This window comes from Thamnophis elegans, chromosome 2, assembly GCF_009769535.1.
Source record: "Thamnophis elegans isolate rThaEle1 chromosome 2, rThaEle1.pri, whole genome shotgun sequence".
Classification (NCBI taxonomy): Eukaryota; Metazoa; Chordata; class Lepidosauria; order Squamata; family Colubridae; genus Thamnophis; species Thamnophis elegans.
Genome location: NC_045542.1, coordinates 108,828,545 through 108,854,209, shown reverse-complemented (window position 1 = coordinate 108,854,209; position 25,665 = coordinate 108,828,545). Strand labels below are relative to the sequence as shown.

At 38.8% G+C, this 25,665-nt stretch overlaps 1 protein-coding gene across 2 annotated transcripts in view; it reads left to right on the top strand.

Annotated features, from left to right (window-relative positions):
- The window catches only part of VGLL4 (vestigial like family member 4), a 62,423-nt gene that overhangs the window by 28,013 nt on the left and 8,745 nt on the right, over nucleotides 1–25,665 (top strand). The window contains exon 1 of one of the 2 annotated variants that reach the window (XM_032210901.1): nucleotides 14,932–15,034. The exons of the other annotated variant lie outside the window; for it this stretch is intronic. Within the exon in view, the coding sequence (XP_032066792.1) occupies nucleotides 15,021–15,034 (14 nt within the window). The 5' untranslated portion in view covers nucleotides 14,932–15,020. Of the gene's footprint in view, nucleotides 1–14,931; nucleotides 15,035–25,665 lie in introns of those variants that run through there. 2 annotated transcript variants of the gene reach the window in all.

Below are 25,665 nucleotides of genomic sequence, written 5' to 3'. Positions count from 1 at the left end.
ACTGCGATTGGCCTGAAGAAGAAGCTGAGAGGATTCCTTTCATTCCTTACTAGAGGAAGTGATTGGAGTACTTCAGCCAAGCCAGCTTGATAACTATGTGCTTTCCTGGCTGCCTTAGCCTGACAAGCACTCTGCATTCCTTACATTCTACTCCGCTTGGGGATTGTTGTGTTCAGTCATAAAATGTAGACTGAGTATTTCTCTTCAAATAAATCGCAGAAGCCTTAGTCAGAAGCCTGCAGACTGCAGGCTTGGAATGCGTGACTAATAAAAGCTTCAGTATTTAAAAAAAAATAATTCCTAGAGTGAAAAGTGCCCTCCCCCCCTTTCCTGTTTTATATACAATCAGTTAATTGCTTTAAATTGTTGCTTGATTTATTATCTTAATGTTTCTTTCGACTGCCATCTCACTTTATATAGGAAAATTTACATACAGTTGTATTATCGTAGAATTTGATGACTTTGGAATCAATGAAAGTAAAAAATAATAATAATAAAGGTATGCAGAATATATCATTTAATACACATACATGGACTTTGATAAGCTAAAATCACCTAGTATTTTGAAGTTTATTTGTGTGTGAAGCCATAAAATTGAATTCCACTCAGTGACATGTATCTCATTTTCATGAATATTTCATGAATATTCAGATTTACAAAAAAAAAAAAAAAAAGTTTTATAGCACTTTCAGAAGTTATTGTAGTGTTCTTATTTGTATCTTTTTCTATGGCTTTTGGCAGAGTTGTTTAAAAAAAATTAAGAGATCAGGTCAAATGTACAAAAAATAAACAGTATTATGCTTGGCAACACCCAGATACAGTTTGGCTGTGATTAATATTTTTATGTTCTTTGTGTTGCATTTGTAGGAAAGGGAGAAAAGCTATGCTGCCATGATTTAAGAGCATTGCAAATTACAGATGAATTGGAGAGTAGTATTTTTGTTTGGCCCTATTATAAGAAATCTTACATAGCACAAGTTATTTGTTAGCACTGCAAGAAAACAAGCAAGCTCAGAGAGCACCAATGACCCCACAAGTTATTTATTGTTTATTTTCTAATGTCTTTAGCTGAATGTTTCATATTGAATTTCCAGCGAAGGAAATTTCATTCAGATAAAGTTGTATCATTGTAGCTATATCTGAACGAAATTTCCTTCCCTTCCTAATAATACTAAAACCTGGGGGGTAGCCAGTGAAGTAGAAGGGTGGAGGATCAAGGGGATCAAAATGATCCATGTCTTCATCCAATATTTCAACTATTTTAAGATGTAAGTTTGACCATAAGATGCATGAGTTTGAATAGGAATGGAATATTTTTCCATAAAGAAGAGCCGAGGTGGCGCAGTGGTTAGAGTGCAGTACTGCAGGCCACTGCAGTTCAGCGGTTCAAATCTCACCGGCTCAAGGTTGACTCAGCCTTCCATCCTTCCGAAGTGGGTGAAATGAGGACCTAGACTGTGGGGGCAATATGCTGACTCTGTAAACCGCTTAGAGAGGGCTGAAAGCCCTATGAAGCGGTATATAAGTCTAACTGCTATTGTTATCATCTAAAATTGGCAGTGGCATTTGACTGTATTGGGCATATTTGGGATCAGTTTATCCTATGGTATTTCAGAAACTCTCAACTAGGTAGTTTAATATTTATCCTTTGATATTAACTAAATTAACTTATGACGATTTATTAATTTGTTAGCTGTTAATGCAAGTTTGTCACCTTAAAGTGATAAGAGTAGCTGACAGTGGCTGTTGTGACCACTGAAGGAAAACACAAATCATCTAAGATGCTGGCCTCATTTAGGTTCCATGTTTCATTTCCAATGGAAAGAGAATAATCAGGGATTTTCCAAATAGTGACCACACATACTTCTGGGCTTCTAAATCTTCCCCAATCTTATGCTCCACTGGCATATTGTATGTCAATGTCCCAAATCATTAGCAACTATTGATACTTCCGAAAGGCACCAGTTCAGGTAATATTACTGTAAACTTCAATTTATTTTCATTTGTTTTTTAGCCTATGATCCACCCCTTCTCCTACAAAAAGGCAAGCTGGAAAATGTTAATGGTCTTTCTAAAATATCAGAGCTTTCGGACTAAAGATCAATTATTTATTCTGCTAATCCATGTATTCCTTCAATTATGACAATTCACTTAGCAACAGTTCAAAATTATGATATTACACATACACACACAAACACCCCCCCAAAAAAAAAGTACTTACAACCTGGTCCCAAAGTTACATATGTTGCAGTACCATGGCCTTACAACTGACTGCAACATGCCCCCTGCCTATTTCCCCCCCATCCTGCCCCACTGGGTCCCCAAGCGCATGAGCCTGCTTTGCTAGTCCACAGGTTTTCATGTGCTTCCCCCCACTCTGTTACCAATCGTTCACTTCACTTTCAAAGATTCTCAGAGCTAAAGATGTCAAGGTAGGAAAGATCAGGCTAAGCCACAATGGAAGAAAAATGGCCATCTTTTTGCAGTTGCTAGTGCAGCTATTTCCTTCCATTGCTAAATGCTAGCCTTCTCTTCCCCTCCACCATTAGTCTTACATTAGCAGTGCTAATGGTGGGGGAGGGAAGGCATGCAGCAATGGAAGACCTCCCTTTCCTACAAGCTTCTCTCTTCTTCACAAAAGTGCCTTTGCATCCTTACGCACAATTCTTCCCTTCGCAAAGAGGGAAATGTGTATGTGTGTGTATGTGTGCGCGTGTGCATCCTTACATACACTTGTCTTTTCTGCCACATGGCCCATCCTATTCTCCTTTCCTACCCTGATATCTTGAGCTTGTAATGTAAGTGATGATAACGATTGGTATGGAGAAGGCCCAAGAGCTGTGGGGACCCCAAGGTGTGGGAAGCACAGCATGAGATACCTCATTGAGTGGAGTATAGGTGGTCGGTGGCAGGTGGTCTTGTTTTTGCACTACCCCCCCCCCCCCTCCATTCTTCTCCATCCCTGAGGTACACAATATGCACTTAACAACCTGGGCATTCAATTAACAAATAGCCTTGAGTGGAGCAGGGATTGGGGCTCGTTCACTTAACGTGAAACATCCTCCTGGGTTACAACCATAATGGACAGACTCCATTATGCTTGTAACATGAGATCTACCTGAAAAACCCAATAATACCTACTGATTTTATAGTTAATTTAACTTGCTCTCCAGTATCCATAATACAACTTTGAGGTCCTATTAAACTTTCCCAAGTTTTGAAATATTATTTCTTTTGGTTGGTAGTTATGCCCTGTGCAAATGTTTATCAAGTGAAAAATTAAAAACCCATACCAACACCCCCTCCTTAATTGCAGAATGTCTGCAGTTTTATACATCTGGTCCAGTTTATTTTAGGTTGAAAGTATCTGGAGGTTGCTGTGCCAGTGGAATGCTAATTATGTGTTGTCTCTTAAAGTTTAAACTGAGGTCTCAGGCCTGACTTATGTTGTATGCATTTTTCATTTGTTAGATCAGAGGTATTTTCTCCTTTTCATAGTTTAGCTGAAAACAAGGCTCCCTTTATCCTTAGAGGGAGCTCTTAATAGCTGACCTCAGCCTTTCCACAGGAGGTATTATTTCTGCCTTAAAAGTCTTCTATGCGGAGCTTTATCATTCTTCCTCAGGTCATTTTACTCAGGTTAAGAAATAGACAAACAACAGCAAATGTGAAGGTAACAATATTACTTCAGACTTTTTGAATTTTTAAATAGGACCTTTTTAGTTTAGTTTATTGGATTATATTGTTTGTATGTTTTTATGTATTCATATGAATTTATCGGGTCTATGACAACTCATCATAGCCAGCTGGCTGCGGCCAACTCAACATAGGCAACTCGCCACAGTCAACTTGCCATGCCAACTTGCTGTAGCCAACTCGCCACAGGAGAACTTGCCATGGTCAACTCAACATGGGACAACTCACTGTGGGACAAGAGTTATACTAATATCAAAGAAATTGTGGAATAGAATCATTAAAGGATGCAACAGGAAGGACAGAACAAAATGTGAATGACAAAAATTAAAATATTTTTTATTTATTTTAAATAATTAATTGAATTGTTAAATTGTTCTATGGCGAGTTGTCCCGCAGTGAGTTGGTCATGCTGAATTGGCAATGGTGAGTTATCCTGCGGGAGTTGACCATGGTGAGTTTGCTGTGGTGAGTTGGTCATGGCGAGTTGGCCTCAGCTAGTTGTCCCATTCCAAATTTATCTACCTCCTGGTTCTCCACTTGGTTTGCAGTAGAAAATTGTTAGCTACTAATTATCAATAATGAGATTTATTAATCATAATGGTTGTGTCAAAGCAGAATTTAGAATTTATGTAATTTTATCGTAAAACAATCTGAATCCTTTTTATTGATTTCAAGATTTTAATGTATATAAAACTTACGTAGCAGTTCCTTGGAGATTTTTTTTTTGTGGAGAAGATTTAGCACTGATCTGACTTATAACTCTCATATTTTCTGACATAAATGGATCATGATATATTTTCCCTAATGTTATACTGTACTACAAAGGATAGTTAGATAGATGGAAATTTGAAATGGCTGTATTCTGAACAAGGCTCTTGGGATACTGTTAAGGCAATGAACATAAAACAGTAGTTTAATAAAGTGACAAAATCAAGTACTGTTTTGTTGTTTTATGTGTTTAAATGTTTACTCCTGGTTACTCCAATTGAACTGACTTAGTCAATTGCTATGAAATTGTTTTTATTATTAGGGCAATAGGCTGCAAAACTCCAAATTCTACTAAGGAAAGAGGTACATATTTTTTGGAAGCACAGAGGTACATATTTTTTGCAGACAGATTCCATAGTCTTGATGTTTTTCATTTACACTGTTAAGAAAATGAAATATAAACCTCCAAAATCTGCATTTATGAAGATAGAAGGAATCATAGGCTATATTTTCATGAGGCCTGATTTCAATGTGGTGCATTGGACACAATATAGAGCAGTGATGGCAAACCTTTTTCTTTATGGCATGCCAAAATTGTGCACACGCGATATTACACGCGCACACATGCCCACACCAATTCAATCTTCCCTGTCCACCTGTGCATGCGCGCATGACCCTCCAGGCTCCGGAGGCTTTCCTGAAGCCTGGGGAGGACGAAAACGGCCTCCCCCAGAGGCCCTCCAGAAGCCAGAAACGGATTGTTTCTGAACTTCCAGTTGGCCTGTTGGGGCCGTTTTTTGCCCTCCCCAGGCTTCAAGAAAGCCTATCTGAAGGCTGGGAAAGGCGATAAACATCCCCAACGGGCTAACTGGAAGTTTGGGAAGGCTGAAAATCAGCTGTCTGGTGTGCACATGCATGCCATAGGTTCACCATCATGGATATAGAGGGTTAAGCTGCACATTACACTATTAAAAGAAATCTACCTGGTCAGAAAATCATAATTTCCTTAATCGTGGAAATGGTAAGCAAATTTTAAAAACATTTTCTTTATTTGAGAATAAAATGTTCATTAGGTTATGAGGCCCTTAACATGATCAATATGAGCACATGGCTTCACAAATATATTCCCTCTGGCCTTAGTTTGAAAGCTGGAGATTTGGCGAAATGCATTTTCTGAAAAGACCTGAAAAGATTGAGGTTGAATATATTTCAAAACTGCTATTTTGTTAATTAAACTGTTCTTAACTAATGACTCAATTAGGAATTTTATGTTTTATTCTGAATATGTGTCCATGAGATTTTTTATTTTTATTTTACAATCCTCTTGGCTTCAGACATGTTGAAAAATTGGCGCACACACTCTTTTCCGTTGTTCTGATAGACTTAGAGATTATGGAAGGCAGGGAGTTTATATCTCATGAATGAATTGTGTATACAGTTCCTTTGCTTGCCAGTTAAGTGGATTGAATAGCATATATTTTCTACCTTGTTTATCCCCAAGTCCTATTCATAGCTAACTACAAGTGAAGTAACTTGATTCCTATACACATTTTGGACTACAGCTCCTTCAATCCCTTTGTTTTCCAATCTGCCTGGCATTCATGGGGATCAAAGTCCACAACATCTGGAAGGCATCAAGTTGCCAACCATGTCCTACAGTGGTAAAATAAAGGGTCATTGGGAAGATGGCACTTGGATTTGGTATATACAGTATATATAATTACTTTCTTCTCAGTGTACACTGTGAATGTAGTAGAACACATCTGCTGATTTGCTTTCTAATACAGCAGTGAAATTAAAAGCAAACTATTCAGTTACAATATTTAATTTAACTGTCTAAGTCCTTATGTTTATACCATTCATTTGTATATTATACAATAGATATATGTATACAAGAAAAAAATAAAGTACTATGCCTAGTATTTAAATCAGTACATGCATAACTATGCTGTTCATGTTCTCTGTAATAATCCATAATAAGGTTAGTAAAAACTTAGGGCATCACATATGTGTTCTTTTTATTTTAATTTTATTAGAATTCTTAAACATAATAATATATTAAATATAGTTAAACATATAAAATGAATAAGGTAAAGGTTCCCCACGCACATATGTGCTAGTCATTCCCGACTCTAGGGGGTGATACTCATATCTGTTTCAAAGATGTCTCTGTCCAAAGATGTCTCTGTGGCCATGTGGCCAGCATGACTAAACACTGAAGGCACATAGAACGCTGTTACCTTTCCACCAAAGGTGGTTCCTATTTTTCCACTTGCATTTTACATGCTTTTGAACTGCTAGGTTGCCAGAAGCTGGGACAAGTAACCAGAGCTCACTCCATTATGTGGCACTAGGGATTCGAACTGCCAACTTTCTTATCGACAAGCTCAGTGTCTTAGCCACTGAGCTACCTTTTTATAAAAGTGAATACAAACTAGAAAAATAAAAATATAGTGCAGAAAATAGATAGAAAAAGAGATGGATGGATGGATGGATGGATGGATGGATGGATGGATGGATAGAGATAGATAGATAGATAGATAGATAGATAGATAGATAGATAGATATAGCAGAAGAAAAGAACTATTTAAAGAAGACTTCCTCTTTGTCACAACAAATGTGAACAATTTTAATAACTAGTTACCTGTTCTTAAAATACAACAAAAAAGCCTCTTCATCCCATATCTCCTCTCCTCTCCATATATAGATCCTTACAATCTTGACATTCAGTCCTGGTCAGCAAAAGTTCATTAAGGGTTGCCAGAAATAGCAACATATCTATTTTAATCTTGATCAAATAAACCCACTTTACATTCCTTTCTTTTATTTTTAACAATATTGATCTTTAATCTCTTCAAATAACATTCTAGAACTTGTTTTCCTTTCATTTTTTGTCCCTTTTCACATATTGGAAATATTTTAGAGATATCATCATACAACCATAGATTCTTAGTATGTTATTTTTTCTAGATGGAAATTTATAATTTAGCACATTAAATTAATGTTTTGCCAGTTTTTTCTGAAAAGCATTTATTTTAAAATATTGCTATGATGGCGATTTTCTTTGAATCTGCTTTTATACATCTACAAATCAGTTTTTCATTTTTCCCCAAATATGGAAAAGTTGTGTGTTCTCCGCTGTGACAGCATACGTAGCTATCTTTATGTTATGATGGGTGAGCGGAGAATGCAAAGAAACTTGTAACTCTGTAATTGAAAACTATTTCCTTGAACATAGGTCAGACCAGTTCCCCCCCCAAAAAAACCTCTGCTTTTTATCACCATTAATATAACTGACTCTTATCTGAAAATGGCTTCCTTCATTTTATTTTATTTTTCTTTTAACTTAAAACTGCCTTGTCTAGTGTTTTTAACCCTACTTCAACATTCTGTTTCATCAACAAAGGGACTACTAATTTCCTTCTAGGGTTAGAGGGCCAAGAAGTCTCCTCAAATGGATGACAGGCAGAAATTCAGTTGGTGCAACTTTTCCTGGGACAACAGCATCTGTTTTGCATGACTTCATCTGCCTGACAGTCAGTACTTCAGCCAGTTTCAAAGGCCTAGAAAGTTTTTCATTTAGACATTATATACAAAATTCCTTTCTTGTGCAGTTTCACCTCCTGAAAAAGAATATAAAAAGGGATCTTTATTCCAGGGGTAGAAAGATTAGACAATAGAGTTGGCTTTAATATTAATTTTGTAGTCTTGACTTTCCTCGTCATTTCTTCATAAGCTTAATTGCTAATGAAAATATATATTGTTATGCAGGAAGGACAGATTTCCTGAATTTCCTTTCACATATACTTTTAATGAGTCAACGGAAATCAAGTCACAAATAACCCTCAAAGTCTGCTTCTTAGGCAACAGAAAGGAAGTGGAACAGCATGGATGTCATAACTATTTCAACTAGGGATTATTTTCTGCCAGGGAAATCTGAATCTCCTTGAGCAAGCATGTAAGAAAGGGGGGAAAAAACCTCACAAATACTGAGCTGCTCAGTGGGATAATAATATTTCACCAATTACAGATTTCCTACTGGAACTATGATATGAGAAGGACTTAATTTAAATGACAGCCAAACTTGCTGTTTACTCATTGGGGGTCTTCTGTGAACCCCATATTGTTTAAAGAGAAGGCAGATGTTTTAAACAGATGGAGATAAATGCATACAACATTTTAAAAAATGTCTTCAATTAAGAGTAGAAGTGAAATGTCGATGGATTTGGAAGAAAAATCTTGGCAGCCATAAACCTCAATTTGATATTTTTAGGCCAGTCACTCCTGCAATTGCAGAGTAGATGGAAAAGAAGAGGAAAGAGATTATATCTAGGTCAGGGGTGTCAAACTCACATCGTCACGGCAGTGTCATGTGACATATTGGGACTTTCCCCCTCCCTTCGCTAAAATAGGCGTGAGCGTGGCCAGCGCATGACACATCCAGCCTGTGGGCTGGAATTTGACAGCCCTGATCTAGGTGCTTCTATCAACTTTTCTTGCCAGTAACTAACTTTCTTTTCTAACTCTTCAACAAAAGAAAGGTGTCTTTTGACCAGTGGTGCAGCTCACTTGGATCGACTTGGGAGCCAGAGAAATCAGTTATGAAATCAGCAGAGAAAGACCCAGAGGGGGCAGGGGCCACAAATACTTTTCAGAAGAATATTAGATACTAGAATCCGGGGTATCCATTCTTCATATTTTAAAACTATTTATGTTGATACTGCAAAAAGCTGGAGATAACATTTCATACACTTACTTTAATATTTTCTTAATAAAGTATCATTGTGTTAAATAACAAAATGCTTAATGTTATCAGAATAGTAGCAAAATTAATTTTAGTTAAGTCAGCTTAAAATATAAAATGTTGTGTACACAAAGTGTATTTTTTTCTGAATGAATGCTGTTCTTTTATAAACTAATAAACTATATCTAAGCAGTCTCCCATCCCATAGAATTAAGCAAACAAGACTAAATCTATTTGTTTACTTGCTCCTTTTATTTTAATGGATCCAATGCTTATGATCCAGTGGTGGGTTCCGATACGGTGCAACCGGTACGGTGCAACGGGGCTGGGCGTCCACCACATGCATGCGCATAGCGCACACATGCATACTTACCGCCCGCAACGCTCCAGCTGCTCGGTGGAGCGTTGCGCAGGCGCCATACACGCCGTGCACGGGAGCCCCGATCGGCTCAAATACAGGTAAGGGCGGTGGGCAGGCGCGTGAGCCCTCTGGAGCACTGTACCGGAACGGTACCTGGTGCTCCCAGCAGGCACCGGTATGCCTGTCCCGGGACGTACCAGTCGTTTCCCACCACTCTTATGATCCCATTTGAGATCTGGGCATTTTACAGCCCTGGAGCCACATCAGGAAGTCTGGCTGTCCCTGTCTGGCCTACATGAGATTAATTGGAAATTAGAAATCAAATGTAAATGCACACAATACAACTGCATTGCTTTTATTTTGAAGTTGGCTGCTATTTTTTCCCCCAATCTATGTATTTGTGTGTGTTCCTACACACCTTCACAGTAATGTATTGGTTCTTTTGGTTTGGCCCTAACAACAGTCTCAGTTTTTCAAGTGACCCCTTGGGAAAATTAATTGCCCACCCCTGTCCTATAAGTACAGGGGTTTAGCTAAGTAATTTATTTTAAAATTATAGTTTAGATTTTGTGACTGTGAAGGAAAAGTTTTAAATTTGTTACTTTTGTTCAGCTATTTCCCAGATGTTTCCTGCAGTTTGACAGATGTACCATTTACCAGAGAGTTCTCCTCTTGAGAGTTAGAATGTTATGGACACGGTTGCTATAGACAATGGCTATAAAATCAGTATCTGGAATACATGCGTACATTTACTTTTAGTTGAATAAGGTTTCTTCCCAGGCTACAAATGATTTGATTTTCTTTTTTAATATTATAACCTACTACATGCTCATCATACAAAAACACTACCATTGATTCTCTTTCAAACTGCCAGTTATTAATCTATTCAAGACAAGGGTAGTTTTCATAGTGTTATAAATTTCTCCGAGTAGTTTTGATTTTTATTACAATTCAGTACTGCAAATATTGATTTTCTGATCAGTGTTAGCAATTCTATCCTTTCATAAGTCCATCTGAAATTAAAATTCAGAAGGTGCAATATATCTGTACCTTTGTTGGCCTTGCAGGTTTGGATATGATTAATACTTAGATGGGAAGCCAGGAGGAAATCTTAGAGCTGTAAGATAGATTTGGAAGTTGAAAAAAGCCATCCTGAAAAAAGCAAATCACTTCCATACTGTGGCCAAGAAAACTACATAGAAAGGAGCTGCCTAGTTTGATCTGAAGTAGATCTTGTTCATACATTTGTGTGTGTGTGTGTGTGTGTTATCAAAAGTTGTTAAATCGGAGATGTTATGTGGCATTCGCTTGACTGTTTAAATTCTAAAGTAAGTCCCAGAACACTTTAGTTCTTCATTTTCTACAACTTTCTCTGTTTATGGTCTCACCAATTCTTGCTTACAGACAAATTATATTTCTTGCAGATCTTCCAATGCACCATGATGGTTGCTACATTGCAATGCCATTGTTTGTAGTTAGTCTCTGCCATTTTCTTGCAGCAGCTAACTAGGTTTCCCGCTGTTTCTTCAACCACTTTGCAAAAGCGGCACTTGCTGTCTGTTGCTGCCTTCTCATTTCTGGCTTTGTATGCATTTGTTCTTAAGGCTTGGTTTTGTGTAGCCAGAATTAGCACCTCTGTCATTTTCTTCAACTTTCCTGCACTTAGCCCTTGCCAGATTTTCTTGTTATGTGCTTTGCCTGCTAATTTCTTTTTTTATGTACTCATTTAATGCTTTGCCTTGCCATTTCTCTTTTCTATTACTATTATTATTTCTACTCTGCTGGAGCCCCTATCTTTTCAGGGAAATGTATAATGTGTGAAACATATTTACCTTCCTCTGTTGGTATAAATGACTGGATAGGACCTTTCAATCCTGTTGACATTTATTTAGCTTCAAAAATTTCAGTAACCTCTGCCCGGTTGCTGGGTGGGTGTGGCCATGGTGGGCATTGCCTAGTCAGCCTCCTGCACCATGGTGGGGAGAGGGGATATTCACCTTCCCCAGGCTCCGGAGGCTTTCCTTGAGCCTCTGGGAAGGTGAAATCTGCTTCCCCCATGCTCCGGAAGCTCTCCAAAGGACCTCTGGAGGCGGGAAATGGGCCAGGTTCCAGTCTTCAGGAACTTCCAGGAGGCCCATTTTCCCCCTCCCCGAGCCTTAGCTTGGGCCCTGCACTTATCGCACATCCAAAATGGGCTGCGTGGAGATTCCAGGGAGGGGTGGGGTGGAATGGGCGGAGTCAGCAAGGGGTAGGATTTGGAGGTTCTCCAAATGGGCCACAATTTTAGCTATGGGTTCTCCCTAACCCAGGCAAACCCGTAGCAACCCACCCCTGGTTTTAGCCCACCTTATAAAGTGATAAAGTAACTCAAGGTGGTGAACATATAATACTCCTTCCTCCTCCTGTTTTCCCATCAACAGCAACTCTGTGAGGTGGGTTGTGCTGAGAGAGAGTGATCAACCCAAAATCACCCAGCTTTCATGCTTAAGGTGGAATACTAGAATTCTCAGCCTCCTGGTTTCTACCTTGTGCCTTAACCACTAGATCAAACTGACTATTTCCCTAACATTTTGCAAGAATATATCAGGCTTGATATAAAACAGATAAATACATACTTTGAAAAATGGGCATCAGATGAGAACAGTTATTCTTCCAAATGCTATTCAGGCTTATTATTCTCTGAGGACACTGAGGACAACAAGGTTAAATATTCTTCTAGAAACAATATAGAAGTAGTTCAGGAGAATAGACATAATGTGCTACCTATACAGTGTTATTTATTACCTTTATGGCTTCCCAACCTCTTCCCTAGGTCAATTTGTATTGATTTACTAGCGGTAATGCTAGATTTATGGCATTTTCTTATTTTTGCAGAAATTCCCACAACTATACAGGTAGTCCTCTGTTATATCTCCGCGGGTGCTACGGCCGTGGAATGTCAGCTGACATCAAGAGATTCCTGATTGGCCAAGACGCAGCAAGCCTTCGGCGGAAAAAACAGCGTTCGTTGATTGGTTGCCATTTGACAGCTATGGTATAAATAGCTAGTATCGTTCCGTAAGATCTTCTGAGAGGATAATCATAGGATTCAAATCCCATCCTAGTCGCCACTTTTGTAGTGGATTCTGCAAGTAATAATGACTAAGGCGACTGGTGCAAGCAACTAAACTTTATTGTTAACAACTCTGAAAGAGAACAGGCAAAACGGAACAACGCGAGCTTGTTTGACAGCTATTTATACCATAGCTGTCAAATGGGCAACCAATCAACGAACCCTGTTTTTCCCGCCGAGGGCTTGCTGCATCTTGACCAATCAGGAGTCTCTTGCTGCCAGCTGACATTTTGCAGCTGTAGCAGCCTTGGGAATGTAACATCCTCGACTTACGATCATTCATTTAGCAACTGTTCAAAGTTCAAATACTGAGGAGTGATTTGTGATTTGTGGGTGGTCCTGACACTTGCCACCATTGTAGCATCGCCAAGGTCATGGAATTGCAGCTTAGATGCCTAGCAACTGACATGTGTTTGCAATGGTTGCGGCTTCCTGGAGTCGCGGGATTGCCATTTGCAAACTTTCCAGGTAGACAAGCAACGTCAATGGGGGAAACCCTATTCACTTAATGACCATATTATTTGTTTAGTGGCTGTAGCAGAAAAAGTCATAAAAGGACCTGGCCATGTAATGACTCATTTAGCTGTTGCTTAGTAATGGAAGTTCTGGTCCCAACCATGGCCATAAGATGAGGGTTACAGTGCTCTTCTGATTTTTAAAAAGGCAGTATAAGTGATTGTTCCCTTATGTACAATAAATTTATTTTGCAGTGAAGCCTGAGGAGGACTGTTTGGTAGCAACATTCTTGGTAACTTACGTGAAAATTGATCCTACTTAATGTAGATTGCAATTCTGTACATCAGCTCTTCTTGGAGTTATAGCTGAGCAAGCAGTGTCTTTAACTTGTTCTTAATCACTGCTGTATTACATTAATCCATGCAGGAAGATATATGTCCTCAGCAAGGTTAAGGCTGCCATAGTTGGACTGCAAAAGTCCACATTTTGACCGGAGATTTCTGTATCTTTCCTGATATCTAAGGGTCATCCAATATATTTTCCTCCCAAGCAAGGGTTGTGTCGGGGGGTTGCAATGCCTAAGATGAATACTCATCCCATTTTTTTCAATTTATTTTAGAAATATTATTTTTGATAGGTTTTGTTGTTTATATTAGCCTTTTCAAGAGGAAGAAATATTGCCTTGAATTTACAAATATACTCTTAACAGTGTATGGTGTAGCTTCATTTCCTGAAAGTACAATATAGTTTTTCTTCCTTCCTTCCTTCCTTCCTTCCTTCCTTCCTTCCTTCCTTCCTTCCTTCCTTCCTTCCTTCCTTCCTTCTTTCCTCCCTCCCTCCCTCCCTCCCTCCCTCAAAAAAGATGCCACTATAATTTTCAGTTGAAAAATGGATATGGTGTTTAAGTTGGTATTTGAGTTGAAATTATATATGAATTCGGACGATTTCCAGAACTGTTGCTATGCTAGCTTTTTCTGTGAAAGGAACACAAAAGCTTTGTAAAGATGTCACAGGCCTTTTTGCTGAATATATGCTGACAATACACTGCCAAGTTACTGTATTCACAAAGGATCAGACATACCAGCTTATGTTCGGTATGTTGTATTGTCCAAAGGTAAGTCGTACATTTTGTTGCCTGTTTAAAAAGTGCTCACTTGCAGTGAATGTGAGCCTTTTAAAAAAAACAGCGGGCAAACCTTGCCCAGCAATTGAAAAGAATGGGAAGAAAAAATCACGTGGCCACTCTAGGCAGAGGGCCAAAATTGCCATTTTTCTCTCTCTGCCCTGTGAATTACAGTAAACCCTCCCTATCTCAGGCTTGTCTTGGGGACTGGAAGCATGCCTGCCTCTGGCTTCTCTCTCTCTCTCTCTCTCTCTCTCTCTCTCTCTCTCTCTCTCTCTCCCTCCCTCCCTCCCTCCCTCCCTCCCTCTCTCTCTCTCCCTCCCTCCCCCTGTCTCTCTGTCTCTGTCTCTCTCTGTCTCTGTCTCTCTGTCTCTCTCCCTCCCTCTCTCTCAGTCTCTCCCTCTCTCCCTCCCCCTTTCCCCTTCCCCTATCTCTTAGCCACTAGCTAATCGGTCTCCATGGCAAGAGGGAGTGCAAAGTTTTCTTTTTCCCTGGGAAAGAGAGAGCCTGCCTCACTGCCTTGGAGGGAGACTCCCTTCTGCCATCCTTATTCCGGAAAAGAAAAGGAAGAGCGGCCACTACAAAAGGACAGTGCCCATCCTCCCTGGTTTGCCCGCCTGCTTATGTGCAGCTTTACACACACACATACACACACACGCAAGCACATACACACACAGAGAGGGAGAGGCAGGCAGGGGCTCTTATTCTGACAGGGCCTTCTGCCTGCTGAGCTGTTTGTGCGGGGAGAGACCTTGCCAAGTTTGTGAGGCCCAAGGCTTTCTTGTGGGAGGACGCAGGGCTGTCTTCATGCTCTTTGGCAATGATTAAAGTGAGGTTAGTACAAAAAAGAAAAGGGGGGGGCTCCTTTTTCACCCCTGCTCTTTGTTTTTTAAACTAGATCGTGCTGTTTAAAACCAGATGGCAGTGCCATATTTTCAGCTGCAATTCATTTAAGCTCTTAAGTGTTGTACAAAGAAGTGTAAGAGTGGATCAGTAGCTTACTAATGCGGGGAGGGGTGGGGGCAGAGGGAGGAGCATAAGGGAGGCAGCCCTTCTTTTCTTCCCAAACATATACCAGCTTCATATTTCCAGCACCTTTAGTTACCTTCCTCTGCCCCTGAAAGGGGGAAAAAAACAGGACACCAAGAGCAACTTTTGAGCAGCAAAACCTTTTTTTTTTGCCTGATTTTAAATACACAACTCTTTGTTGTTGTTTTTTCTGATTGGCTCAGCTGGCAAAGCAGTGTTGTTATTGCCATGTGACCCTCTTGAGCATGTAATTCTGCATTTTTCAGTCTAGGGTGACCAGCTATGTGGTCCTTTGAGCAGATTCACCTACTACTTGTCCTGCCCAGAAGTTCATCCCTCTGATGGTTTCAGCATGGCTACAAATGTTTTTCCCTGTTTGGAATATGCGGCTTGGCCTTGCAATGTATATAACTCTCCTGGGCCCTCACACGCCTCCCCCAAACCACACTTCAAACATGAGTGTACATCTGATGTTCCATGTGGGTGGGGATCTTATCTGGGTGGAGGAAGAAGCTTGGATGGTGAGGGTAGGCACCTGTGGGCTTTATTCATTCTCCATAAGGGACCTTAAAGCCCTGGATAAGGCCCCTCTGAATTGTTGAATGTAAAGAAAATTAAGAAAATACAAGTCTGCAACATGAGATCAGTACTAGGAAAAAAAGTTTATTTTGACACTTTAGTAGATGGGCTAAGTTGAGAATAATCCAAAGCAGACTTCAGAAGAGCTTGTACAAATCCATTTAAGTAATTGAGAAGCAAATGCAGTGTCGCCAAGAGGTCATATCAAATTTGAGGTACAGAGAGTAGCCCTTTTCTTCTGCCACCGCACTGCTTCTCAAGCCTGGCAACTTTAAGAAATGTGGACTTCAACTCCCAGACTTCCCCAACAGAAAACATGGAACTGAGTGATTGTGAGAAATGTTTTGGTTGTTGTTTTTTTTTTTTTAATATTTCTTAGGAGTGAAATTTATTATATTCTGTATTTGACCACTTCCCTTTGTGGGATTTTGAAGAACTTTTTTATTGCTGCCTCAGAGTGGAATAAATTAGCAACAAACACCATGTTAGAGAAAACTGCTTCTCTTCAGTGTTTCTTCCTTGTTGGTCGACCTCAAATAAAACATGAATATACTAATTTGTTTAGGGGAAAATGTAATTATTTTATATTTGCAAAGATTACATAGCTGCTAATGCTATACAGAATCAAGTATTACAGATGTAGAGTTCCGTTTTGTGTTCCAAATACAGAATTGAATTTCATTTACCAACTGGCTTTTTTTCTATAGACTGAGAGAGCTATATATGTATATGATCAATTATACCTCGGGAAGAGGCATATCTTAAAAGAGACATGCTATCACTTTTAAGGTTTTTATGGAATTTATGAGTTCTTTCACAAATCCTTCAGAATTGCACATGTAAAAAAACAAAAGGGAGCATACTCTGAGTCCCACCCCTCAATCATTGTCATCTGATTGGACAGAAGCAAACCCTCTCTGTCACAGTGTTTGCCCTCAGAAATACCCCCCCCTTGCATGGGACCCAACTTGATGCTCTTTAAAAAGTCTCTGAGAATGTTGAGTTAACATGGATGATGTGGCTCTTATAATCTTTTTATTTGTTTATTTGTTTGTATGTTTCTTATTCAGGATATAAATCTTTTCTTTTTTATTGCGTCTTTCTGTTTTTAATGTTGTATGCCACCCAGAGCCTCTATGGAGTTGGGTGGCCTTTTAAATTTAATAAAGTTAAATCCATGCAGATTTGCTAGAGGAATCTTTGGTGCTCTTTGAGCTTGCTTGTTTTCTTGCAGACATTTCATTACCTTAACTAGGTAACATCATCAGTGCTAGTAAGTAATGCTGTTTGCTGTCAGTTTATATTCTGGTGTTTTGACTAGCATTGATGATATTATTTAGTTTGAGTAATGAAACGTCTGCAAGAAAACAAGTAAGCCCAGAGAGCACCAAGGACCCCTCATTTCAACCCTGAGTTAGAAATATCCTCCATAGATTCTCTAGAGTTCCCTAACATAATGATAGAGGATAGCTTCTTTCCCCTTATCCATTATTTCTTTCTATTTAGGTAGCTTCCTTCTACTGACATCCCTAGAACAATTTCTCAACCCCGGCAACTTTAGGATATATGGACGACAACTTCGACTCTACCATGCTGGCTAGAGAATTCTGGGAGCTGAAGACCACACATCATAGAGTTGCTATGGTTGAGAAAAACTGTCCTAGATGCTGGTTCATTCTTAGAGTTATGTAACTACAAAATGCAATATAGAGCCCATGGAGCCTGCACTTGGATGATTATCCTTAAGGCCTATATAGTAGAACCTCGGATCACAAACGCTTCTGACCATGACCAGATCGGGTGCCAACCAAAAATTTCACAATTTTTTTGCATCTGGTCACGAACAAATACTTGTGTGGCGATCAAACACAGCCACGGCGATTTTCCCTTCTGCACCGTTTTTTGACCGCATGCGCAGTCAGCCTTGCTTCTCGTCACGACCAAATTGGGTTGCAACCAAAGTCCTAGGATGGTTTGTCGTCATGACAGGAGGTTCCACTGTACTCTGTAAGTAGGGCGACAAACTAGCTATTTGTTTTACATTGAGATTCTTGTACCAAAATACAACACAGAAAGGACAGTTAGCATTGACCAGAAAATAAATGATGGGTTTCCCTTTCTGGCTTGTTCCATTTGGTAGAAACCATTGCTGTACATTCAGATGGCACAACAACATCAGTTAAGACCCTCGGCTGCTGCTTATAGCTTGGAGGAAAGGGGCTTCAGTGGGTGTCTATGTGGTTAAGTGCAGTTGAATCCAGATCTTCCCCTCCCAAACACACATGATGTTTATTTTGTATGCCAGAGGCTGCCTTTTGTTCCCTCAAGACCCTTTGGCTTATGATTAAAACCTTTCTTTTTCACATCTGTGATCCTTGCCCTTCTATCCGTGTTTGTGTGTGTGTGTGTGTGTGTGTAAATAATAATATCACAGTATGCTCCTTTTTTGTTTATCACTTTGTCAGGACTTCTGTTTGTTATGATCAGCACAGATTCCAAAAATATCTTTTTTTTAAAAAGGTTGTAGTAGAAAAGATGTGTCTTCCGTAGCAACTACAATCAGCAACTACATCTTTTAAGTAACGAGGCGGGAGTCGTGAGGTAACGGGAACGGGTTTATTCTAACGGTTTTAACAACAGTGAGGATTCAGAACACGGACAGCGCCAGCCCAACTGACAGCTCTTTATATACTCAAGCTGTCAGTTGGCTGGCCAATGGGTGACCAGTGATTTTCCTGCCAGCCGGCAGGCGTGCCTCAGCCAATCAGGTATCGGCTGCTCCGGCCCCGCCTGTCCGCTGCGTCGGGAGGACGCAACAACATCCTGTTTTGTTACTCCCCTTGGATGTGTTATATGCTTATTGGTGGTGGTTGAATGGGCAAATGGATAAGGGGACCTTTATTGCACAGATGCTTCTTAGTGCTAAAATTTGCATGATTCAAATATGTGGATGACTGTCATTGCACATTTTTCTACTTAAGCATGGAAAAACTACATCAGTCTCACAAATAGGGGCTAGTAGCCCAATATATAGTAAAGGTGCTCTGTGGAATATCATAAATATATGCCATCCCCCCCCCCCCCATCAGATTCCCTCAGAAAATAGAAAATTAATGTGCTGGATACTCAAGGCAGATTTCATATCAGAGCAGTGAAGTATCTACACCTCTAGGAGGTTATAAATTAGTCATTTGCATCTTTGAGAATATTGCTAAATATGTATCATAATTTGGATAAAGATGTAATTCCAATATGTATTTGGTTCTAAGTGAAGGAGAGCAGATTATTATTTGATTCAGCGGAGCAGTAATAGAGCACTGGTAAATTCTTAATTCTTGATATGATACAATGAGCCTGCTTCGGTAAAAATGTAGTCACAGTATGTCATGGAACAATTCTCAATTTGTACTTAAAACATCATGGGGAAAATGGAGGGAGGGATTTGGGAATAATTTGTTAGCATTTCAGTGATGTTGAATTTTAACTCCGTAAGGTGAAGCATGGGACAAAAAGTTTTTGAACAGTTTAAAACAATTTCTCAAGATAACTGAGCTGCAGGGACTGAATCTATCTAACTGATTGGAAAGTTTTTGAAATGTTATTTTATAGATTTATTACTGAATCCTACTGCCTTAATAAAAATGAACCATATTGTGCTTAAAAGAATATCACCATCTTAAACCCTAAAGTTGACTTCCAGTAAACCTTTCAACTACATTGCATTTTTATTTCAAAGTAGCACAATTGGTCTCAGGATATAAAATCATACAAAATAAAAGAAATAAGCATTATCCACAGATTGTCCCTTCTTTTGTCAGGATGGTGGTGCATTGTAGCCTTGTGCTACAAACTTTACCCTTGTAAATGTTGCCAAAAGCATAGTTTGCACCACTCTGACTTCTGTAGTTTTGCAAACAGACACTCCTGCAACTATAGGTCTAACTTAAGCCATTCTTTACTCAGATGATGTATGGTGACTAAAAACATTGCAGAATCATCCCAGTTTTTTGGAGCATTTTTCAATGCACCTGTTTTTGGGTTCTTTTTCCACTACTTGAAGAAAATACTGGTCTGTTAGTTGTGTATTTTATATACAGGTGAAACTCGAAACATTTTCCATTACTTGAAGAAAATACTGGCCTGTAAGTTGTGTATTTTATATACAGGTGAAACTGGAAAAATTAGAATATCGTGCAAAAGTTCATTTATTTCAGTAATGCAACTTAAAGGTGAAACTAATATATGAGATAAGACTCATTACATGCAAAGCAAGATGGTAAAATAATAACACTATTCAAAGCTTTTCAGTTTCACCTTTGCTCTGATAGGGTGTTTTTTTGGGAATGGATTATTCACAGCTTCAACTGCTAGATTTCTTTTAAGTTACTGCTTCAGATGCTCTTGGATTATTAAGTAGGTAAACTTTTCATAACTATACATATACCTGTAAACAAATCAAGTTACTGTTTCTTCAGCTATTTATTAGAATCATGTTATTGAAAAAGTTAATCTTAATTTCATAGTCATAGTCACTTTATTTGTATGCCGCCTTTTTCCCTGGGGGGACTCAGGGCGGCTCACAGTTCAAAAAGGTGGGGGGGAGGACAAACAATTTACAACATAAAGACACTACATCATTTAAAAACACAACAATCATACAATTCGAGTGGGATTAGAGTCTTTAACCCCAGGCCAGCCGGGACAGCCAGATTTTAAGGGCGGCGCGGAAGGTCTGGAGGGTGGTGAGGGTCCGAATCTCCACGGGAGTTCGTTCCAGAGGGTCGGAGCAGCCACCGAGAAGGCTCTCCTCCGGGTAGTTGCCAGTCTACACTGGCTGGCTGATGGCATTTAAACCAAAATCACAATTGCATCTTTCTGCTTGTAAAAAGTTTCTCCATTCAGACTTTTTTACTTACTTAAATTGGTTTGTAACACAACAGCTAATTTTAAAATAATATTTAGTAAAAGTAAAATAGTTTTCTTTAGTGGTCTAAGGAAAAAAAAACCTTTGGCTGCATTCAGATAATTATAACTTTTACAAGCAAAAATAATACTATGGCTTTTTGTCTTATAATACCCATCACATGAGAATGTAATGCCTGTCCCTCACTTGGCAAATCAAAATTTTCTGCTTGACAGGGTCAAGATAATTTGCATCTACCACACTTTTATTTGAAAGACAGAAATAGATTTTAAATGAATTGCAACTGACTATCGAGACTGGAGATTGTGCAATTAAGAATGGAGATTGTGCAATTAAGTGTTCTGTCTATTCAGGCTTATATTAGACTGATCAGTTTGGGCTAATATAAATTTGGATGGACAGAAAATGACAACAGATACTGTTTTCTGTATCTCTGTGCTACCATGTAGTGGTCATCTAGTTTTTTGGAGTTTAAGTATGTTATTTATTTAATTATTTAATTACATTTTATTCAGAAAGTTGGAAACCTCAAGACTTGACTTCTGGAAATACCATGTAATTGACCATTGTTTGAGCTTTGAACATGAAATTTTTTAGTGCTTATTAAGGAATAAACTCACCCTTATAAGAAATGTAAAAATAACTCACCTTGTAGAACTCTTGTCCACCAAAAGCATTTTATTTAATTCTGGATTCTGTTGGTGCTAGTTTGGTCAAATGTGAAATTCAGGTTTTAAATGAAACGGAAGACAACATACATACAAAATCATTTTTGGCATTCGAAAAGAGAATAAAAATTACTTTCCTTTCAGATATTTTGCAATATTAGCCGTTGAACAAGAACGATAAATTGTGAGCAGGAGAAAAAATCTGAACGGATTAGGTAATGTTGATGTAGGAACTGGAGAATAAGGAAATAAACTTCCATGCATCAGTGGTTTTCCCAAGTACACTTATTGCCATTGCCTCAGTTAACTTTTTATGAGATGTATATTTTAAAATCAGACCAACCTGAATATAAGTTCTATAAAAAGACATTGCAGGATGTTTGGTTTTTGTTTTGTTTTTTAGCAGTGCCTTTTTGGCTGTTTTTAAAGGAATTGTGCACTAGAAAAGAGCATAAGGAAACTCTTCCCTTTGGGGGGCCTCTTTCTTGCTCTTTTTTCCTATTTTTCCTTGAACAGTTGGCACACATAAGTTGTTTCTCCAGGATGGGTGTGAATTACCATTGCTCTGTTCCAGTAAACAGAGACACGACAATTAAGAGCTCTGTAAAAGAAGAATTGTTTAAGGATACTGTGTTATAACTACCATTTGAACTGTTCAGTGCATGGGCTCAAAGTATAGCTTTCAATTAAAAAGAAGAAAATCTCCTGATGTGCAGATCTAACAATCCAGATGAGTGTGTTGTGGCCAGCCGGAGCTGGCAGCAGATTCGGATAATGAGGTCGGGAAGGAACATGGACCAGTCCTGGAATCTGGGGAAGATTCTGATGAGGACTCTGTGTCAAAGGCAGAGAGGGGGCCAGAGCCGTATGCTAGTTATCAGCTGCCTTCAAAGTCAGACATCAGAAAGGCAGATGAATAGCTGGAGCCTGTTCCCAGTGTGCACATGCGCAGAGTTACCAGACGAAGGGATCAGCTAAAGAACAGGGGTTGACTTGGGAGTAAGGTCACAGGTGGACGATGAATGGCCGCTCTCAGAGGAAATAAAAGAGGAGTGAAAGGGAAGTGGATTTTTCAGGAGACAATTAGTTCGCTTAATTGGTTCGTGACTCTGAACTCCTTGCCAACTTTTTGCAGATAACTGGCCTGGCAGCTCTCCAAGCCAGATAAGGTCTGTGACTGTAAATCCTCCTTGAAAAACTTTGCTGGATGTGAATGAGCAGAATTCACAGTAAATTAATAAAAGGGATTTTTGTTATGCTCTTGGGGAGCCTAGGTCAGAACAGAGTGTGGTTTTGGTATGTCCATTTCAACACATGATGCTTGGGAAAGATGTGGGCCATGGATATGATTCACTGGAGAACAATTCAAAAATAATTCTCACTTGAATATAGGAGAAATAAAATATTTAAGCTGTGTCAGAATGAAGAGAAACTGTATTCATTTGTAAACAAAGATTTACTATCTACTGCTTTATGATCTAATTCAAGGGATCAAGTTAATGGCATATGACTGGTATGATGATGTTCAGTCAGTCGTGTTACGATTCATAACTCCTTTTTGTCAATGTGGGGGTGTGCGTGATAACAGAAGAATATTTTAAATTTGTCTTCATTCACCTAACTTTTCAAGATTCATTCTGATATTTCCCAGTGTTCTGGCAGTAGCTTTATGAGGTGTTTAACTTTCAAACACAGTACCACCTCTCCCCACATCTCACAAAAAACTCCCATACGTGAGAAACAAGGCAAATTCAAATTCAAAATCATTTTTATGATTACATTTTCACAAATACTTAAATGTTTATTCTGGATTATTTATTCTATTCAAGGCTGCTTCTGTGTTATAAGTCTATGTTTAGTTATGTCTGGCACAAAAAGCCAATGCAACTTTAATCTTGTTATGTTCCTAAAAAGTCATAGAATACTGTCACTCAGGAAAAAAAATTAGAGCCATTTTTGGTTTTCAGTGATAGAAGAAGGCACAGGACTTTGGCTACCAGAAACTAAGATTTGGATTCATTGTCACAATCAAATCAAATGGTCCTTGAATCTATCCAAATAAAAACTGGGCTCTTTAATAAAATGGATCAAATCTTGTAGTAACACACACCTGTAAGTCTTAACTTCAATTTGTTAATTGAAGTTTATTCCTGGAGAGACAGCATATGTATAAATGTTACAGACATAGCAGCAGCAGCTGTCAAATAAGCCAACACAGTACTAGGCTACATAAACAGAGGGATAGAATCAAGATCACATGAAGTGTTAATACCACTTTATAATGCCTTGGTAAGGTCACACTTGGAATACTGCATTCAGTTTTGGTCACCACGATGTAGAAGAGATGTGGAGACTCTAGAAAGAGTGCAGAGAAGAGCAACAAAGATGATTAGGAGACTGGAGACTAAAACATATGAAGAACAGTTGCAGGAACTGGGTATGCCTAGTTTAATAGAAAGAAGGACTAGGGGCGACATGATAGCAGTGTTCCAATATCTCAGGGGTTGCCACAAAGAAGATGGAGTCAAACTATTCTCCAAGGCACCTGAGGGTAGAACAAGAAGCAATGGGTGGAAACTAATCAAGGAAAGAAGCAACTTAGAACTGAGGAGAAATTTCCTGACAGAACAATTAATCAGTGGAATAGCTTGCCTCCAGAAGTTGTGAATGCCCCAACACTGGAAGTCTTTAAGAAGATGTTGGATAGCCATTTGTCTGAAACGGTATAGGGTTTCCTGCCTAGGCAGGGGGTTGGACTAGAAGACCTCCAAGGTCCCTTCCAACTCTGCTATTGTATTGTGTGTAACTTCTTTAAGTACAGTGCAGTTCACTAGTTATTCCTTGTAACTCATCATAAATCCCTTAAATTTTTTTCTTGCATTTAGATGTCTCTAAAAACTTCAATTTTGGAATAGGGAGATACAAATTTCCAGTACATGGAAGACCAAAATACATTTCATAAAGCAGAAGGCAGAATTATAATTGACGATACCACAGACATACACACACACACAACACATCATTGTCCTCTATTAACTTGTTGAAGTCAGCAAATTAGAAAGTTTGTTTTTACATGCCTCATGTTTTTTCTAAGGCATTGTCTGTATTTCCAAGATCATATGTTAAATGCATCAACAATTTGTAAACACTGCATTTATTTTTATTTCAATGCAATGTGTAATTAATGCCTCTGTGGAAAAGTTATATTTCACTGAGGATAAGCAGAACTGCTAAATGAATATATCTGAAGAAATAAGTACAGCAGCTCTCCTCATTGAAATATTTGAATTTTATTCAGTTAGCAACATCCCTATTCCATTACTGCTTTAATATTAGCAACTAGATGTGGTAGATCCTGTTGCAAGAATAATCTGAGCCTTTTCACATGTTCTAACAATAGCAGTTTGAAATTTTAATTTGTTTGTTTACATCTCACCTTCATTTAATCCTCACAACCCCATTAGAAGCTAGTTGGGCTGAGAGAGAGCAACTGGTCCAAAATTTCAGAGAGTTTTAAGATTAAGGGTAGACTTCAACATGGATCTCCTCACTCTTAATCCACCACTTGGAATTTCTTAGACTTTTAGAGTTGAAAGGGACCTTAGGGATTGTCTGATATAGCCCTTCCTTAATGCAGGATGTACTAGAAACCCTTCAAAATAAACCAGATTAGGAAATCAGTGCCATGAATGGTCAGTACTACTTTTATTCTAAAACTTTAGTAACAGAATCTTGCAAATATGAAAGTGCCGTCCATATATCTTTGTGTGAATTAAGTTGTTTGCCTGAGTTGTTTACTCACATTTCATTCTTGTTCAGGCTCAGACCCCTTTTATCTGACCATTACCTTGGAAACAGCTCTTCCTCCTATCTCTCAAGGCCATTCACATTTGTTTATTTTTTTTTATTCTCTTTCTGTTGGTTTAATTTACGTGTCACCCAGCTTGCCCAGAGATTATTTATTGTTAATAACTCTTACTGTCTTCAGCTGTTCATCTCAGCTGATTTCTCAAGCTTCCTTGGGTGTCTTTTCTCATTTCCCAGTTTTGAATTACCTGCAAACTTGAAAAACATCTCTGTTTTTTCATTGCAGTTATTGATAAAATGTTGAAACAACCCAGGCCCAAGACAGAGCCCTGTGGCACTCCGTTTGATGTTTTCTCCAAGCTGAAATAGTACCATTAATGGGTACTTTTTGAATACAGGCATTCAGCCAACCAGGGGTCCATTTTATAGTAGTATTATCTAATCTATATTTTTTTGGA